Source organism: Pseudophryne corroboree, chromosome 6, assembly GCF_028390025.1.
Source record: "Pseudophryne corroboree isolate aPseCor3 chromosome 6, aPseCor3.hap2, whole genome shotgun sequence".
Classification (NCBI taxonomy): Eukaryota; Metazoa; Chordata; class Amphibia; order Anura; family Myobatrachidae; genus Pseudophryne; species Pseudophryne corroboree.
In genome coordinates, this window is record NC_086449.1 from 167775576 (window position 1) to 167793875 (window position 18300).

At 47.6% G+C, this 18300-nt stretch overlaps 1 protein-coding gene across 8 annotated transcripts in view; it reads right to left on the bottom strand.

Moving 5' to 3' along the window:
- ADD2 (adducin 2) overlaps nt 1-18300 on the bottom strand; it is a 276848-nt gene that overhangs the window by 99038 nt on the left and 159510 nt on the right. For all 8 annotated transcript variants that reach the window (XM_063932099.1, XM_063932101.1, XM_063932102.1 and 5 more), the window contains 2 exons: nt 11858-12009; nt 10863-10943 (listed from right to left, as the gene is read on the bottom strand). In XM_063932099.1, coding sequence (XP_063788169.1) covers nt 10863-10943; nt 11858-12009 — 233 coding nt within the window. The remainder of the gene's footprint in view (nt 1-10862; nt 10944-11857; nt 12010-18300) is intronic.

An 18300-nucleotide genomic window follows, 5' to 3' on the forward strand; every position in this document is an offset into this window, starting at 1 on the left:
GTTGTAACAGGGCTGGACGTAGTAGGAGCGGCCAAGGATCGTCTGCGAGTAGTCCACGGAGATCCGAGAACCAAGCTCTCCGAGACCAATGAGGCACCTGTGACGGACTCTCTTTTGATCCGTTTTAGCAACTGAGAGAGCAGCGGAAACGGTGGAAACAGATGCACGAGGCTGTACGGCCACGTGATTGTGAGAGCATCCACCGCCACTGCCCTTGGATCTCTCGTTCTGGACACATACTGGGGCGTTTGTAATTGTGGCGAGATGCCATCAGATCCACCTGAGGGTAACCCCACCTGTGGACCAACATGTGAAACACCTCTGGAATTAATGCCCAGTCTCCTGGATGAAAATCCCGACGGCTGAGATAATCCGCCTTCAAGTTGTCCACTCCCGGAATTAACCCTGCCGACAATATCACCTGGTGGTATTCTGGCCAATTGAGGATTCGAGCTACTTCCCGCATTGCCATGCGGCTGCTCGTTCCTCCCTGTTGTCTGACTGCACTTGGACAGTCTGAGAGCGAAGCATGTAGTGCATTGTAAATTGCGCGGAGTTCCAGGACATTAATAGACAGCAATCTGTCGTGATCCGCCTAGAGACCCTGTCGCTGACAATTTTAAACTACAGCTCCCCAACTTCTGAGACTCTCACCCAGAGTAGAGACACCCTCGCCCTTGGCGACAACCGCACCCTGTGGGGAATCTGCAGATGCGAGGGCGACCACTGTGCGAGCACATGCTGTTGAAATGGACGTGAGTGAAAACCTCCGAACTGAAGCGCTTCGAAAGCCACCACCATTGTTCCTAATAGGCGAATACACAAATGTACCGAGAGTGTGCGTGGCTTGAGCACTAATTGTACCAGATGGCGAATAATCTGTACTTTCTGGTGTAGTAGGTAAATTCTTTGATTTACCGTATTTCGAATCATACCTAGGAATTGAAGTCGTTGAGACGGAATTAGATGCGATTTCTTGAAGTTGACACTGCAACCGTGGTGTACGTTAGCAGCGCAAGTTGGAGGAGCATCTGTTGTGACGGAGCTCTTATGAGCAGATCGTCTAAGTACGGAACGATTGTCACTGCCTGGGATCTGAGATGAGCTATCATCACAAACATCACTTTGGTGAATATCCGTGGCGCTGACGAGAGGCCAAACGGTAGTTGTGGCGTATTGCAAAACGCAAGAACCTCTGATGAGGCGACCAAATCGGAATGTGTAAGTACGCATCCTGGAAATCAAGTGCAATCATGCAATCTTGTGGCTCCAAATCTGCAAATACTGACCGCAGAAATTGCATCTTCAATCTGTAGTAAGTGACTTACTGATGGAGACTGTGACGGAGCCCTCCGGCTTCGGTACCACAAACAGACGGGAATAATAACCCTGACCTTGTTGGTGTACCAGGCCTGGAATTAAAAACTGCTGAATCCAGCAGAGACTGAATGGCAATCTGCCAAAACGCCTTCTTGTCGTCCGACAGAGGCAGTCCTGTCTTGAAAAAGCGCAGTGGCGGGAGACAGCTTTCTTTTAACACTAAATTGCGGATACATCCATCAGTGGATGTCTGGAATCCCGGCAAATGTAACGTCTAAAGGCGCGCTCCCACAATTGGAAATTCGAGATGGCCTGGGAGCCCGTCAAGCCACTGGCTTGTTGGTGACTTTAGCGCCCTGGCGTTACAAGGCGTGACTGTTTCTGTACCACAGCCTTGAAAAGACTGAAGTCTAAAGGATTTAAACGCCGGACCAGAGCATTTCCGTCTTGGTACCGGAGGAGGGAATGGCAGGAAACTAGACTTTCCCCCCCACCGCCTTGGCCTGAGAAATGCATTTGTCAAAATTAGGCCCAAACAACTTCTGGCCACCCTATTCTTTTGACCTCTGACTCCGCTTGCCAAGAACGCAGCCAGAGTCCTTGTCGTGCTGTAACTAGCGACGATGAAAGGCGAGAAGCGAGCTAAAAGCCGGCAGCAGAAGCTGTTCATAGATACTCAGCAGCTTCTCAGATTTGATTAACGATAAGTATAACGTGATCGTCATTGTTTCCATACGTAGAGCGCCTTAGTGACCCAAATGTATGTTGGGTCTTTATAAGGTTTGACACAGATGAATTCACCAATGGCGGATTCTCCAATGTAGATGTCACTGTGTGGAAACGGGTAAATAGACTTAAATCTGTGAGGTATAGAACGGGTTATTCGCTTATTTCTACTAACATCTTAGTAAGATATCCTAAATAAGAAGCCCATTGGAGATCTCTGTCGTTTAGTAAATACGACTGATTATATCAGGCATTCCCAACCTCGGTCCTCAAGGCACACTAACAGTCCTGGTTTTAGTGATATCCAGGCTTGAACATAGCTGACTTAATTAGTAGCTCAGTTATGTTGATTTAACCATTTGTGCTGAAGCCTGGATATCACTAAAACCTGCACTGTTGGTGTGCCTTGAGGACCGCGGTTGGGAATGCCTGGATTATATGTTAGAGGCTCCTTAGTCTCTGTAAACTTCAGAGACTGACGCACTGGTCATTATCAATGTCTGGGCTGTCAAAAACCGCACTATCTGACTGCTGGTCTAATGTGCTCTCCTCACCCTTATTTAGCGCCGTGAGGTTTGGCATAGAATTGTCAGACTGCAACATAGCAGAAACGGTTAAATTATAAGACCAATTAAATTAATACCCTGTTACCCAAAGTGAAGTTGGACTTTTGCAACGGCTGAGACTCCTTCGTTAGATTTGGCGGTCTCCTTCGAGACTCGGATCTTGCCGCTCGTGTCGAACGGTGGGCAATTGTAATTGCAACCCAGCCATTACATTTGCGTAACATAGGAACGAAACCGGGTTCCGGAGTGGAAACCTACAAAACATACGGAACATGTGGTAGATTCATGTACAGACATTGCAGTAAAACGTCTTTGCTGGTGCCGTACTCATTATGCAGACAGACAACACAATAAACAAAGACAGACACTTGCACGACTCAGTAAAAGTGTTACTTAAGGTGTGTAATATACATATATATATGGCCGAAGTGCATTCACATGGCCAGCCTATATAAAACCTGAAGCAAAAATAAGAATTTACTTACCGATAATTCTATTTCTCGGAGTCCGTAGTGGATGCTGGGGTTCCTGAAAGGACCATGGGGAATAGCGGCTCCGCAGGAGACAGGGCACAAAAAGTAAAGCTTTAGGATCAGGTGGTGTGCACTGGCTCCTCCCCCTATGACCCTCCTCCAAGCCTCAGTTAGGATACTGTGCCCGGACGAGCGTACACAATAAGGAAGGATTTTGAATCCCGGGTAAGACTCATACCAGCCACACCAATCACACTGTACAACCTGTGATCTGAACCCAGTTAACAGTATGATAACAGCGGAGCCTCTGAAAAGATGGCTCACAACAATAATAACCCGATTTTTGTAACTATGTACAAGTAATGCAGATAATCCGCACTTGGGATGGGCGCCCAGCATCCACTACGGACTCCGAGAAATAGAATTATCGGTAAGTAAATTCTTATTTTCTCTATCGTCCTAGTGGATGCTGGGGTTCCTGAAAGGACCATGGGGATTATACCAAAGCTCCCAAACGGGCGGGAGAGTGCGGATGACTCTGCAGCACCGAATGAGAGAACTCCAGGTCCTCCTTAGCCAGGGTATCAAATTTGTAGGATTTTACAAACGTGTTTGCCCCTGACTAAATAGCCGCTCGGCAAAGTTGTAAAGCAGAGACCCCTCGGGCAGCCGCCCAAGATGAGCCCACCTTCCTTGTGGAATGGGCATTTACATATTTTGGCTGTGGCAGGCCTGCCACAGAATGTGCAAGCTGAATTGTATTACACATCCAACTAGCAAAAGTCTGCTTAGAAGCAAGAGCACCCAGTTTGTTGGGTGCATACAGGATAACAGCAAGTCAGTTTTCCTGACTCCAGCCGTCCTGGAACCTATACTTTCAGGGCCCTGACAACATCCAGCAACTTGGAGTCCTCCAAGTCCCTAGTAGGCGCAAGGCACCACAATAAGCTGGTTCAGGTGAAACACTGACACCACCTTAGGGAGAGAACTGGGGACGAGTCCGCAGCTCTGCCCTGTCCGAATGGACAAACAGATATGGGCTTTTTTGAGAAAAAACCCACCAATTTGACACTCGCCTGGCCCAGGCCAGGGCCAAGAGCATGGCCACTTTTCATGTGAGATGCTTCAAATCCACAGATTTGACTGGTTTTAAACCAATGTGATTTGAGGAATCCCAGAACTACGTTGAGATCCCACAGTGCCACTGGAGGCACAAAAGGGGGTTGTATATGCCTTGACAAACTTCTGGACTTCAGGAACTGAAGCCAATTCTTTCTGGAAGAAAATCGACAGGGCCGAAATTTGAACCTTAATGGGCCCCAATTTGAGGCCCATAGACACTCCTGTTTGCAGGAAATGCAGGAATCGACCGAGTTGAAATTTCTTCGTGGGGCCTTCCTGGCCTCACACCACGCAACATATTTTCGCCACATGTGGTGATAATGTTGTGCGGTCACCTCCTTCCTGGCTTTGACCAGGGTAGGAATGACCTCTTCCGGAATGCCTTTTTCCCTTAGGATCCGGCGTTCCACCGCCATGCCGTCAAACGCAGCTGCGGTAAGTCTTGGAACAGACATGGTACTTGCTGAAGCAAGTCCCTTCTTAGCGGCAGAGGCCATAAGTCCTCTGTGAGCATCTCTTGAAGTTCCGGGTACCAAGTCCTTCTTGGCCAATCCGGAGCCATGAGTATAGTTCTTACTCCTCTACGTCTTATAATTCTCAGTACCTTAGGTATGAGAAGCAGAGGAGGGAACACATACACCGACTGGTACACCCACGGTGTTACCAGAACGTCCACAGCTATTGCCTGAGGGTCTCTTGACCTGGCGCAATACCTGTCCCGTTTTTTGTTCAGACGGGACGCCATCATGTCCACCTTTGGTATTTCCCAACGGTTCACAATCATGTGGAAAAACTTCCCGATGAAGTTTCCACTCTCCCGGGTGGAGGTCGTGCCTGCTGAGGAAGTCTGCTTCCCAGTTTCCACTCCCGGAATGAAACACTGCTGACAGTGCTATCACATGATTTTCCGCCCAGCGAAAAGTCCTTGCAGTTTTTGCCATTGCCCTCCTGCTTCTTGTGCCGCCCTGTCTGTTTACGTGGGCGACTGCCGTGATGTTTTTCCCACTGGATCAATACCGGCTGACCTTGAAGCAGAGGTCTTGCTAAGCTTAGAGCATTATAAATTTACCCTTAGCTCCAGTATATTTATGTGGAGAAAAGTCTCCAGACTTGATCACACTCCCTGGAAATTTTTTCCTTGTGTGACTGCTCCCCAGCCTCTCGGGCTGGCCTCCGTGGTCACCAGCATCCAATCCTGAATGCCGAATCTGCGGCCCTCTAGAAGATGAGCACTCTGTAACCACCACAGGAGAGACACCCTTGTCCTTGGATATAGGGTTATCCGCTGATGCATCTGAAGATGCGATCCGGACCATTTGTCCAGCAGATCCCACTGAAAAGTTCTTGCGTGAAATCTGCCGAATGGAATTGCTTCGTAGGAAGCCACCATTTTTACCAGGACCCTTGTGCAATGATGCACTGACACTTTTCCTGGTTTTAGGAGGCTCTTGACTAGCTCGGATAACTCCCTGGCTTTCTCTTCCGGGAGAAACACCTTTTTCTGGACTGTGTCCAGAATCATCCCTAGGCACAGCAGACGTGTCGTCAGGATCAGCTGCGATTTTGGAATATTTAGAATCCATCCGTGCTGTTGTAGCAGTATCCGAGATAGTGCTACTCCGACCTCCAACTGTTCCCTGGACTTTGCCCTTATCAGGAGATCGTCCAAGTAAGGGGTAATTAAGACGCCTTTTCTTCGAAGAAGAATCATCATTTCGCCCATTACCTTGGTAAAGACCCGGGGTGCCGTGGACAATCCAAACGGCAGCGTCTGAAACTGACAGTGACAGTTCTATACCACGAACCTGAGGTACCCTTAGTGAGAAGGGCAAATTTGGGACATGGAGGTAAGCATCCCTGATGTCCCGGGACACTATATAGTCCCCTTCTTCCTGGTTCGTTATCACTGCTCTGAGTGACTCCATCTTGATTTGAACCTTTGTAAGTGTTCAAATTTTTTTAGATTTAGAATAGGTCTCACCTAGCCTTCTGGCTTCAGTACCACAATATAGTGTGGAATAATACCCCTTTCCTTGTTGTAGGAGGGGTAATTTGATTATCACCTGCTGGGAATACAGCTTGTGAATTTTTTCCCATACTGCCTCCTTGTCGGAGGGATATCTTGGTAAAGCAGACTTCAGGAGCCTGCGAGGGGGAAACGTTTCGACATTCCAATCTGTACCCCTGGGATACTACTTGTAGGATCCAGGGGTCCTGTACGGTCCCAGCGTCATGCTGAGAGCTTGGCAGAAGCGGTGGAAGGCTTCTGTTCCTGGGAATGGGCTGCCTGCTGCAGTCTTCTTCCCTTTCCTCTATCCCTGGGCAAATATGACTCTTATAGGGACGAAAGGACTGAGGCTGAAAAGACGGTGTCTTTTTCTGCAGAGATGTGACTTAGGGTAAAAACGGTGGATTTTCCAGCAGTTGCCGTGGCCACCAGGTCCGATGGACCGACCCCAAATAACTCCTCTTCCTTTATACGGCAATACACCTTTGTGCCGTTTGGAATCTGCATCACCTGACCACTGTCGTGTCCATAAACATCTTCTGGCAGATATGGACATCGCACTTACTCTTGATGCCAGAGTGCAAATATCCCTCTGTGCATCTCGCATATATAGAAATGCATCCTTTAAATGCTCTATAGTCAATAAAATACTGTCCCTGTCAAGGGTATCAATATTTTTAGTCAGGGAATCCGACCAAGCCACCCCAGCTCTGCACATCCAGGCTGAGGCGATCGCTGGTCGCAGTATAACACCAGTATGTGTGTATATACTTTTATATGATATTTTCCAGCCTCCTGTCAGCTGGCTCCTTGAGGACGGCCCTATCTATAGACGGTACCGCCACTTGTTTTGATAAGCGTGTGAGCGCCTTATCCACCCTAAGGGGTGTTTCCCAACGCGCCCTAACTTCTGGCTGGAAAGGGTATACCGCCAATAATTTTCTATCGGGGGGAACCCACGCATCATTTAATTTATCTGATTCAGGAAAAACTACAGGTAGTTTTTTCACATCCCACATAATACCCTCTTTTGTGGTACTTGTAGTATCAGAAATATGTAACACCTCCTTCATTGCCCTTAACGTGTGGCCCTAATAAGGAATACGTTTGTTTATTCACCGTCGACACTGGATTCAGTGTCCGTGTCTGTGTCTGTGTCGACCGACTAAGGTAAACGGGCGTTTTAAAACCCCTGACGGTGTTTTTGAGACGTCTGGACCGGTACTAATTGTTTGTCGGCCGTCTCATGTCGTCAACCGACCTTGCAGCGTGTTGACATTATCACGTAATTCCCTAAATAAGCCATCCATTCCGGTGTCGACTCCCTAGAGAGTGACATCACCATTACAGGCAATTGCTCCGCCTCCTCACCAACATCGTCCTCATACATGTCGACACACACGTACCGACACACAGCACACACACAGGGAATGCTCTGATAGAGGACAGGACCCACTAGCCCTTTGGAGAGACAGAGGGAGAGTTTGCCAGCACACACCAAAAAACGCTATAATTATATAGGGACAACCTTATATAAGTGTTTTCCCTTATAGCATCTTTTTATATATTTCTAACGCCAAATTAGTGCCCCCCCTCTCTGTTTTAACCCTGTTTCTGTAGTGCAGTGCAGGGGAGAGCCTGGGAGCCTTCCCTCCAGCCTTTCTGTGAGGGAAAATGGCGCTGTGTGCTGAGGAGATAGGCCCCGTCCCTTTTTCGGCGGGCTCGTCTCCCGCTCTTCAACGGATTCTGGCAGGGGTTAAATATCTCCATATAGCCCCCGGAGGCTATATGTGAGGTATTTTTTGCCAAAAAATAGGTTTACATTGCCTCCCAGGGCGCCCCCCTCCCAGCGCCCTGCACCCTCAGTGACTGCCGTGTGAAGTGTGCTGAGAGCAATGGCGCACAGCTGCAGTGCTGTGCGCTACCTTAAGAAGACTGAGGAGTCTTCTGCCGCCGATTCTGGACCTTCTTCTCTTTTCAGCATCTGCAAGGGGGCCGGCGGCGAGGCTCCGGTGACCATCCAGGCTGTACCTGTGATCGTCCCTCTGGAGCTAATGTCCAGTAGCCAAAGAAGCCAATCCATCCTGCACGCAGGTGAGTTCACTTCTTCTCCCCTAAGTCCCTCGTTGCAGTGATCCTGTTGCCAGCAGGACTCACTGTAAAATAAAAAACCTAAGCTAAACTTTTCTAAGCAGCTCTTTAGGAGAGCCACCTAGATTGCACCCTTCTCGGCCGGGCACAAAAATCTAACTGAGGCTTGGAGGAGGGTCATAGGGGGAGGAGCCAGTGCACACCACCTGATCCTAAAGCTTTACTTTTTGTGCCCTGTCTCCTGCGGAGCCGCTATTCCCCATGGTCCTTTCAGGAACCCCAGCATCCACTAGGACGATAGAGAAAATTCCCACTAACACCCCTGCGCCTCCGGTGGAGTAGAGATGTAGGACAGGAACGTTCTGGAATTAGAAACAGGAAGAAACAGGAAGCATGGTTAAAATGGCCCCCATGCCATGCTGACACTGATAATCCCAGATCAGGTTACAATACATGCCTGTTAATATAGGCTCAATAGTCTATTATACAGCGATAATCACAGGTCAGGTTATTAATATAACCTATGTGAATATGAATGTGGCAGCCTGTCATGCAGCATATTATAAGTTTATCTTCTCCTTGCAGCAGCGCTGCTTGTGGCTTGTCCCCCCCCCCCCCCTCCCCCTGTGCTCCGTGTGTCTCACGGGGAGCGGGTGCCGGGAAGCTGACCTTGCAGGGAGGGACGCTTGTAAGGAGAGCGGCCGAGTGTTCGGCTGGCTGGAGCGGCTTCCGGCGGCGCTAGTGAGAGCGCTGTGCTGAGGCGGTTCCTGGCTTTGAAGTCCGTCCAGCGCGGACGGAGCGGCTGGGGCGGGCGTTGGTATTAGCGGCGGGTGCGGGCGGCGGTAATGAAAACGGACCCCACACAGCGGGGCGGCAGCGCGCGCTGACCGCCCCGTCCCCCCCAGCATACCTTGTCTTTTTGTAGGGAGGGCTGCGACGGGCTTCTATGTGTAAGCTCCGTCCAGCTGTTCAGTTCATGGCTGCGACGGGGCTTCTTGCTGTAAGCTCCGTCCAGCTCTTGTTCATGGCTGCGTCCAGCTCTTGCAGCAGTAGTGAACTGCGTGTGGCTGTGAGGGTGCTCTTTGTGAGGACCGACACGCCATGCGCTGCATTCTTGCTGTAAGCTCCGTCCGTCTCTGCAGCGGCACTATCCCTGACCCATGTTTTTAGAAGAAACTGGGAAGGGATGTGGCTTAAGTGTAAAAATAAAAATAAAATATTCACTAAGTGTGGGAGCCCCCCACACCAGCCCTGTTGCTCCGACGAGCACAGAAAAAACACTGAGGTACTCGGGGAGTATGGAGGGGAGGAGTGTTACTGAATTTGAATATTCAGTGCCCTGTTCCTTTCGGAAGCCGTCCATATCCCAAGAGTACTCCAGTGACCCTTAGTGGATGAAAATTACCTTCAAGTAGTCCTGACAAAAGTTAGATGTTACTTTTTTCTTTAGAAGAATTTTCATAGCTGTCCCCTGCTCGTATCACAAAAAAAAAAAAATGTGAATCCTCTATACTTGTTAATTTGTGCAAGCACACCTACTTTTGGCCCAAGCGTTCTAAGGTGCACTTAGCGGTCTTTAAAACGTCTCCTAGTAAATCATTATGCTAAAGCATTTGTAGTCTGGAAATTGTACATGGTTTGAGAAAGTCCAACCTCCAACACTGTAGAATGTCTGCAAAAACTAGTGAGCGGAGAGGTGGTCATATCTGAAAGGATGCACTGTGAAAACGCCACAGCAAGATATCACACAACTATAGATACATATATCTCATTCAACAAAACATTTGTATTTTTCTACTAAAATACTCAGTTATGGCTTAAGGGACCCATACTTCAGCAATAAATTGGGGCATTTCTCCTTTCTGCCGATGATTGGGTTGGATGATCGCAAAAGAATTTTGGACAATCTCAATTCGCTGATTCAGACCCAGAAGTGATTGGAATCAGCACATTTTTTTTTTTTTTTTTTTTACATGTATTTTGCCATTTATCAAAGAGATAGCCAATCATCAAAGTCTGCTGTTCAACAAACAGATTGGCATTGGGGAATCTGGGATTCTGCCAACTGATGTATGTTCCACATTAAATTGATGTTGAGATAGAGGGAATATTTTAACTATCTATGTTCCATGTGACTTTTTTTATACATTTGAAGATTATTATATATTTGGCACAGGTGTCCTGGGAATTGTCGTCTCACCCAAAATGCAATTGGAAGGAGCAAAATGTGTCCCATTAATGTAAAAGATGGGGTCCCGTTTTAATCTTCTGAAAACTGGTGCAAAGTTCAAGTATTTTTTGCTATTATCAGGTGGCCTTACAGTAGACAATTATATGGTCCAGAGTGGGTGCTGCTATCATGCAGTGTTAGGGACCTCCGGTATCAGAGAAGCCGTGATGTGGCCTGGTGGCTTAACCATATCTTTGCAAATATATGTAACTAAGATCGCTGCATTTTCTACTACCATGTAGTGTTCAAATCTTATTTCTAATACCCTTTATTTAAAAAGATTTTTTTTTTAAATCTTGGGAAAATATAAACTGAACTATACTCACTAGGACTGAGGCAGTCACTTCATTGCAAGCCACTCCACGCGGGCTGAATAAGAAATGATCCTGTTCTTTATTCACTCTTATCTGAAAGCAGAATATTAGTACTACAAAAAAGTAGCATGGAAAAGTGTACATGATGTTGTGTACTGTGCTGTAGATAATATGTACAGGTTAAGAATATTTATTCTAATACTCAGGAGATTGATCAAGCCTTTTAAAGAGGACTACTGGAGGTGTTGCCCAAAGCAACAAATCAGATTCTAGCTCTCATTTTATAGAATCTACTAGATAGATTATAGCTAGAACCTGATTGATTGGTTGGTAGGAGGACCACCTCCAGTAGTCAATAGTCCTCTTTAGAAGATTTGGAAAACGTCTCTCCATATGTAACCGATATCCTCATTATTTCAAACCAAATGCATCTTTATAGTGCACAGTGAAGCATTAAAGCCTGGGATTGTTATAAACTGTAATATATCACTAAGCGGGACATGTACTAAGCAGTGATAAAAGTGGAGAAGTGAGCCAGCAGAGAAGTTGCCCATGGCAACCAATCAGCTGCTCTGTATACGTTTATAGTATGCAAATTTTAAATGTTATGTCAATGCTGATTGGTTGCAATGGGCAACTTCTCCACTGGCTCACTTCTCCATCTGTATCACTGCTTAGTACATGTCCCCCAAAAAGCTACAGATATAGGGAGGAAGGAATGGAATGTCAGGGTATTTGAAAATTGCCTATCACTTTCTTAAAATGTTTGGATTAAATCTATATACTGTATATCTATTGACAGGGAAGAGCCCTATTGCCAGTGAAAACAAGTGTGCTTACTGGCAATAGGACTCATTATCGCATCACTCTTCCAGAAAACTAGACACGTGCAAAAATGTAGCCATCAGTGACAGCTTTGCACTTTTGCAGTACAGTCTTTTAACTAGTTTGCTGTAAAGAGAATGTATAAATACAGTACAAGCAAAGTGTAGACAGAAATAACTTACAGAAGCAAAAGTGCCGCTGAGTTGGGCCCATCCATAGAGGTCTAGTAGCCTGTAGACACTGGCAAGCTTGCATCTCATTAGCCTTTCACCCTTCGCCAGAGATAATGAGTCACTGCAATGAAGGTCATTGATAGGAGCCACCATGGATAAGTCTGAAATATGGAGCATCAGTTAGGTTAAGCGTATAAGAACTGATGTTTTTTTCAGTTGCATGCTGTAACTTTGCTGTTTTAGTTACTAATATAGTATCATTTATTTTTAAAACCCTGAATTTGTTCAGGCAATTGAATGTCTCCCAAATCTCTGCTCTGATCACATGCACAATTTAGTACATTGCTACTTTATAATAACAAAACACATACATTGATGTTGATATCAGAATTGTGAGCCAGGGATTAAGGTGCCTATTTATAATTAGAAATCTGATAGCGGTTATAAATCATAGGGGCAGATGCACTAAGCCTTAAGCTCCGTACACACGGGGGAGATGTGTGCTGAGCGATCTAGCACAGACCGCTCAGCACACAGCGTGATGTGTGCTGAGCGAGGTGGGGGAGGGGGCGCTAATTTCACCCAGCTGTGAAATGAGCTATCTCACTGGATTTGGCATGCATGCCAGATCTAGAGTCAGCTATCACTATGGGCATACACACAGAGAGTTCCGTGCTTAATTTCTAAGCAGTCTAGTCAGATTGCTTAGAATTTAAGCACAGATCTCTCCATGTGTGCCCCCCTTTAGAGAGTGATAAAGTGGAGAGAGATAAACTACCAACCAACAATCTCCTAACACAGCTTAGGCACCTACTATAGGGTTAATCTGCATACCTCCCAACATGACCCTCTCCAGGAGGGACAAAATGCTCTGCTCCTAGAGTTTTCTCTTAATGTATGATTGTCTGCACATGTGTTGAACAGGGTAATGGATAAGAAAGGTGTTTCAGCACAGGCAGTGTCGGGCTGGGGCATGTAGGGCCCACCGGGGGAATGCAGTGGTAGGGGCCCATGTTAGGGGTGCTGCCAGTCTGCAGAGGGGGTGTGGCCTGCCAACTAATTGGTTTGATTAACCATTAGAGAGTGCAATTTCTGGGCCCCGTCATAAATATATACAGTAAATTCAGCTGCTGCATGCATGATAATGTGCCAGATTGATAACAGCACTGCACTGTACAAAATACACCATAGTCCAGTATAAGGAAACATATGTATAATGTATAATTCAAGTGCACAGTCTGGAACCTGATCATTAGAGCAGGAGGTGGGCCCCCAAGCAGTAGGGCCCACCGTTGGTTTCCCCTGTACCCCTGTGGGCCAGTCCAAGCCTGAGCACAGGTGATGGCAATCATAAATTAAGAGGGAAGTGCAGGAGCAGAGCATTCTGTCCCTCCTGGAGAGGGTCATGTTGGGAGGTATGAATCTGTGCGACCTGGGTGCATTGGCTGCACTACTGACTGGTGCTTTCATCAGACTACTGGCTTCACCTCCGCATGTTGCTGATCTTGTCTTTACCTTACATTTCTCTATCGTCCTAGTGGATGCTGGGGTTCCTGAAAGGACCATGGGGAATAGCGGCTCCGCAGGAGACAGGGCACAAAAAGTAAAGCTTTAGGATCAGGTGGTGTGCACTGGCTCCTCCCCCTATGACCCTCCTCCAAGCCTCAGTTAGATTTTTGTGCCCGGCCGAGAAGGGTGCAATCTAGGTGGCTCTCCTAAAGAGCTGCTTAGAAAAGTTTAGCTTAGGTTTTTTATTTTACAGTGAGTCCTGCTGGCAACAGGATCACTGCAACGAGGGACTTAGGGGAGAAGAAGTGAACTCACCTGCGTGCAGGATGGATTGGCTTCTTTGGCTACTGGACATTAGCTCCAGAGGGACGATCACAGGTACAGCCTGGATGGTCACCGGAGCCTCGCCGCCGGCCCCCTTGCAGATGCTGAAACAAGAAGAAGGTCCAGAATCGGCGGCATGAAGACTCCTCAGTCTTCTTAAGGTAGCGCACAGCACTGCAGCTGTGCGCCATTTCCTCTCAGCACACTTCACACGGCAGTCACTGAGGGTGCAGGGCGCTGGAAGGGGGGCGCCCTGGGAGGCAATGAAAACCTATTTTTGGCTAAAAATACCTCACATATAGCCTCCGGGGGCTATATGGAGATATTTAACCCCTGCCAGAATCCGTTAAGAGCGGGAGACGAGGCCGCCGAAAAAGGGGCGGGGCCTATCTCCTCAGCACACAGCGCCATTTTCCCTCACAGAAAGGCTGGAGGGAAGGCTCCCAGGCTCTCCCCTGCACTGCACTACAGAAACAGGGTTAAAACAGAGAGGGGGGGCACTAATTTGGCGTTCGAAATATATAAAAAAGATGCTATAAGGGAAAACACTTATATAAGGTTGTCCCTATATAATTATAGCGTTTTTGGTGTGTGCTGGCAAACTCTCCCTCTGTCTCTCCAAAGGGCTAGTAGGTCCTGTCCTCTATCAGAGCATTCCCTGTGTGTGTGCTGTGTGTCGGTACGTGTGTGTCGACATGTATGAGGACGATGTTGGTGAGGAGGCGGAGCAATTGCCTGTAATGGTGATGTCACTCTCTAGGGAGTCGACACCGGAATGGATGGCTTATTTAGGGAATTACGTGATAATGTCAACACGCGGCAAGGTCGGTTGACGACATGAGACGGCCGACAAACAATTAGTACCGGTCCAGACGTCTCAAAAACACCGTCAGGGGTTTTAAAACGCCCGTTTACTTTAGTCGGTCGACACAGACACAGACAGGGACACTGAATCCAGTGTCGACGGTGAATAAACAAACGTATTCCTTATTAGGGCCACACGTTAAGGGCAATGAAGGAGGTGTTACATATTTCTGATACTACAAGTACCACAAAAGAGGGTATTATGTGGGATGTGAAAAAACTACCGTAGTTTTTCCTGAATCAGATAAATTAAATGAAGTGTGTGATGATGCGTGGGTTCCCCCCGATAGAAAATATGGGCGGTATACCCTTTCCCGCCAGAAGTTAGGGCGCGTTGGGAAACACCCCTTAGGGTGGATAAGGCGCTCACACGCTTATCAGAACAAGTGGCGGTACCGTCTATAGATAGGGCCGTCCTCAAGGAGCCAGCTGACAGGAGGCTGGAAAATATCATAAAAAGTATATAAACACATACTGGTGTTATACTGCGACCAGCGATCGCCTCAGCCTGGATGTGCAGAGCTGGGGTGGCTTGGTCGGATTCCCTGACTAAAAATATTGATACCCTTGACAGGGACAGTATTTTATTGACTATAGAGCATTTAAAGGATGCATTTCTATATATGCGAGATGCACAGAGGGATATTTGCACTCTGGCATCAAGAGTAAGTGCGATGTCCATATCTGCCAGAAGATGTTTATGGACACGACAGTGGTCAGGTGATGCAGATTCCAAACGGCACAAAGGTGTATTGCCGTATAAAGGAAGAGGACTTATTTGGGGTCGGTCCATCGGACCTGGTGGCCACGGCAACTGCTGGAAAATCCACCGTTTTTTACCCTAAGTCACATCTCTGCAGAAAAAGACACCGTCTTTTCAGCTTCAGTCCTTTCGTCCCTATAAGAGTTATATCTGCCCAGGGATAGAGGAAAGGGAAGAAGACTGCAGCAGGCAGCCCATTCCCAGGAACAGAAGCGTTCCACCGCTTCTGACAAGCTCTCAGCATGACGCTGAGACCGTACAGGACCCCTGGATCCTACAAGTAGCATCCCAGGGGTACAGATTGGAATGTCGAGACGTTTCCCCTGCGCAGGCTCCTGAAGTCTGCTTTACCAAGGTCTCCCTCCGACAAGGAGGCAGTATGGGAAACAATTCACGAGCTGTATTCCCAGCAGGTGATAATTAAATTACCCCTCCTACAACAAGAAAAGGGGTATTATTCCACACTATATTGTGGTACTGAAGCCAGAAGGCTAGGTGAGACCTATTCTAAATCTAAAAAAATTTGAACACTTACAAATGTTCAAATCAAGATGGAGTCACTCAGAGCAGTGATAACGAACCGGGAAGAAGGGGACTATATGGTGTCCCGAGACATCAGGGATGCTTACCTCCATGTCCCAAATTTGCCCTTATCACTAAGGGTACCTCAGGTTCGTGGTACAGAACTGTCACTATCAGTTTCAGACGCTGCCGTTTGGATTGTCCACGGCACCCCGGGTCTTTACCAAGGTAATGGCCGAAATGATGGTTCTTCTTCGAAGAAAAGGCGTCTTAATTATCCCTTACTTGGACGATCTCCTGATAAGGGCAAAGTCCAGGGAACAGTTGGAGGTCGGAGTAGCACTATCTCGGATACTGTTACAACAGCAGGGGTGGATTCTAAATATTCCAAAATCGCAGCTGATCCCGACAACAAGTCTCCTGTGCTTAGGGATGATTCTGGACACAGTCCAGAAAAAGGTGTTTCTCCCGGAAGAGAAAGCCAGGGAGTTATCCGAGCTAGTCAGGAACCTCCTAAAATCAGTGCATCATTGCACAAGGGCCATGGTAAAAAAATGGTGACTTCCTTCGAAGCAATTCCAGTCGGCAGATTTCATGCAAGAACTTTTCAGTGGGATCTGCTGGACAAATGGTCCGGATCGCATTTTCAGATGCATCAGCGGATAACCCTATATCCAAGGACAAGGGTGTCTCTCCTGTGGTGGTTACAGAGTGCTCATCTTCTAGAGGGCCGCAGATTCGGCATTCAGTTTTGGATGTTGGTGACCACGGAGGCCAGCCCGAGAGGCTGGGGAGCAGTCACACAAGGAAAAAATTTCCAGGGAGTGTGATCAAGTCTGGAGACTTTTCTCCACATAAATATAGCTAAGGGTAAATTTATAATGCTCTAAGCTTAGCAAGACCTCTGCTTCAAGGTCAGCCGGTATTGATCCAGTGGGATAAAACATCACGGCAGTCGCCCACGTAAATAGACAGGGCGGCACAAGAAGCAGGAGGGCAGTGGCAAAAACTGCAAGGACTTTTCGCTGGGCGGAAAATCATGTGATAGCACTGTCAGCAGTGTTTCATTCCGGGAATGGAAACTGGGAAGCAGACTTCCTCAGTAGGCACGACCTCCACCCGGCAGAGTGGGAACTTCATGGGGAAGTTTTCCACATGATTGTAAACCGTTGGGAATTACCAAAGGTGGACATGATGGCGTCCCGTCTGAACAAAAAACGGGACAGGTATTGCGCCAGGTTAAGAGACCCTCAGGCAATAGCTGTGGACGTTCTGGTAACACCGTGGGTGTACCAGTCGGTGTATGTGTTCCATCCTCTGCTTTTCATACCTAAGGTACTGAGAATTATAAGACGTAGAGGAGTAAGAACTATACTCATGGCTCCGGATTGGCCAAGAAGGACTTGGTACCCGGAACTTCAAGAGATGCTCACAGAGGACTTATGGCCTCTGCCGCTAAGAAGGGACTTGTTTCAGCAAGTACCATGTCTGTTCCAAGACTTACCGCAGCTGCGTTTGACGGCATGGCGGTGGAACGCCGGATCCTAAGGGAAAAGGCATTCAGGAAGAGGTCATTCCTACCCTGGTCAAAGCCAGAAAGGAGGTGACCGCACAACATTATCACCACATGTGGCGAAAATATGTTGCGTGGTGTGAGGCCAGGAAGGCCCCACGAAGAAATTTCAACTCGGTCGATTCCTGCATTTCCTGCAAACAGGAGTGTCTATGGGCCTCAAATTGGGGTCCATTAAGGTTCAAATTTCGGCCCTGTCGATTTTTCTTCCAGAAAGAATTGGCTTCAGTTCCTGAAGTCCAGAAGTTTGTCAAGGGAGTATTGCATATACAACCCCCCTTTGTGCCTCCAGTGGCACTGTGGGATCTCAACGTAGTTCTGGGATTCCTCAAAACACATTGGTTTAAAACCAGTCAAATCTGTGGATTTGAAGCATCTCACATGAAAAGTGAACATGCTCTTGGACCTGGCCTGGACCAGGCGAGTGTCAAATTGGTGGTTTTTTTCTCAAAAAAGCCCATATCTGTTTGTCCATTCGGACAGGGCAGAGCTGCGGACTCGTCCCCAGTTCTCTCCCTAAGGTGGTGTCAGTGTTTCACCTGAACCAGCTTATTGTGGTGTCTTGCGCCTACTAGGGACTTGGAGGACTCCAAGTTGCTAGATGTGGTCAGGGCCCTGAAAATATAGGTTCCAGGACGGCTGGAGTCAGGAAAACTGACTTGCTGTTATCCTGTATGCACCCAACAAACTGGGTGCTCTTGCTTCTAAGCAGACTTTTGCTAGTTGGATGTGTAATACAATTCAGCTTGCACATTCTGTGGCAGGCCTGCCACAGCCAAAATATGTAAATGCCCATTCCACAAGGAAGGTGGGCTCATCTTGGGTGGCTGCCCGAGGGGTCTCGGCTTTACAACTTTGCCGAGCGGCTATTTAGTCAGGGGCAAACACGTTTGTAAA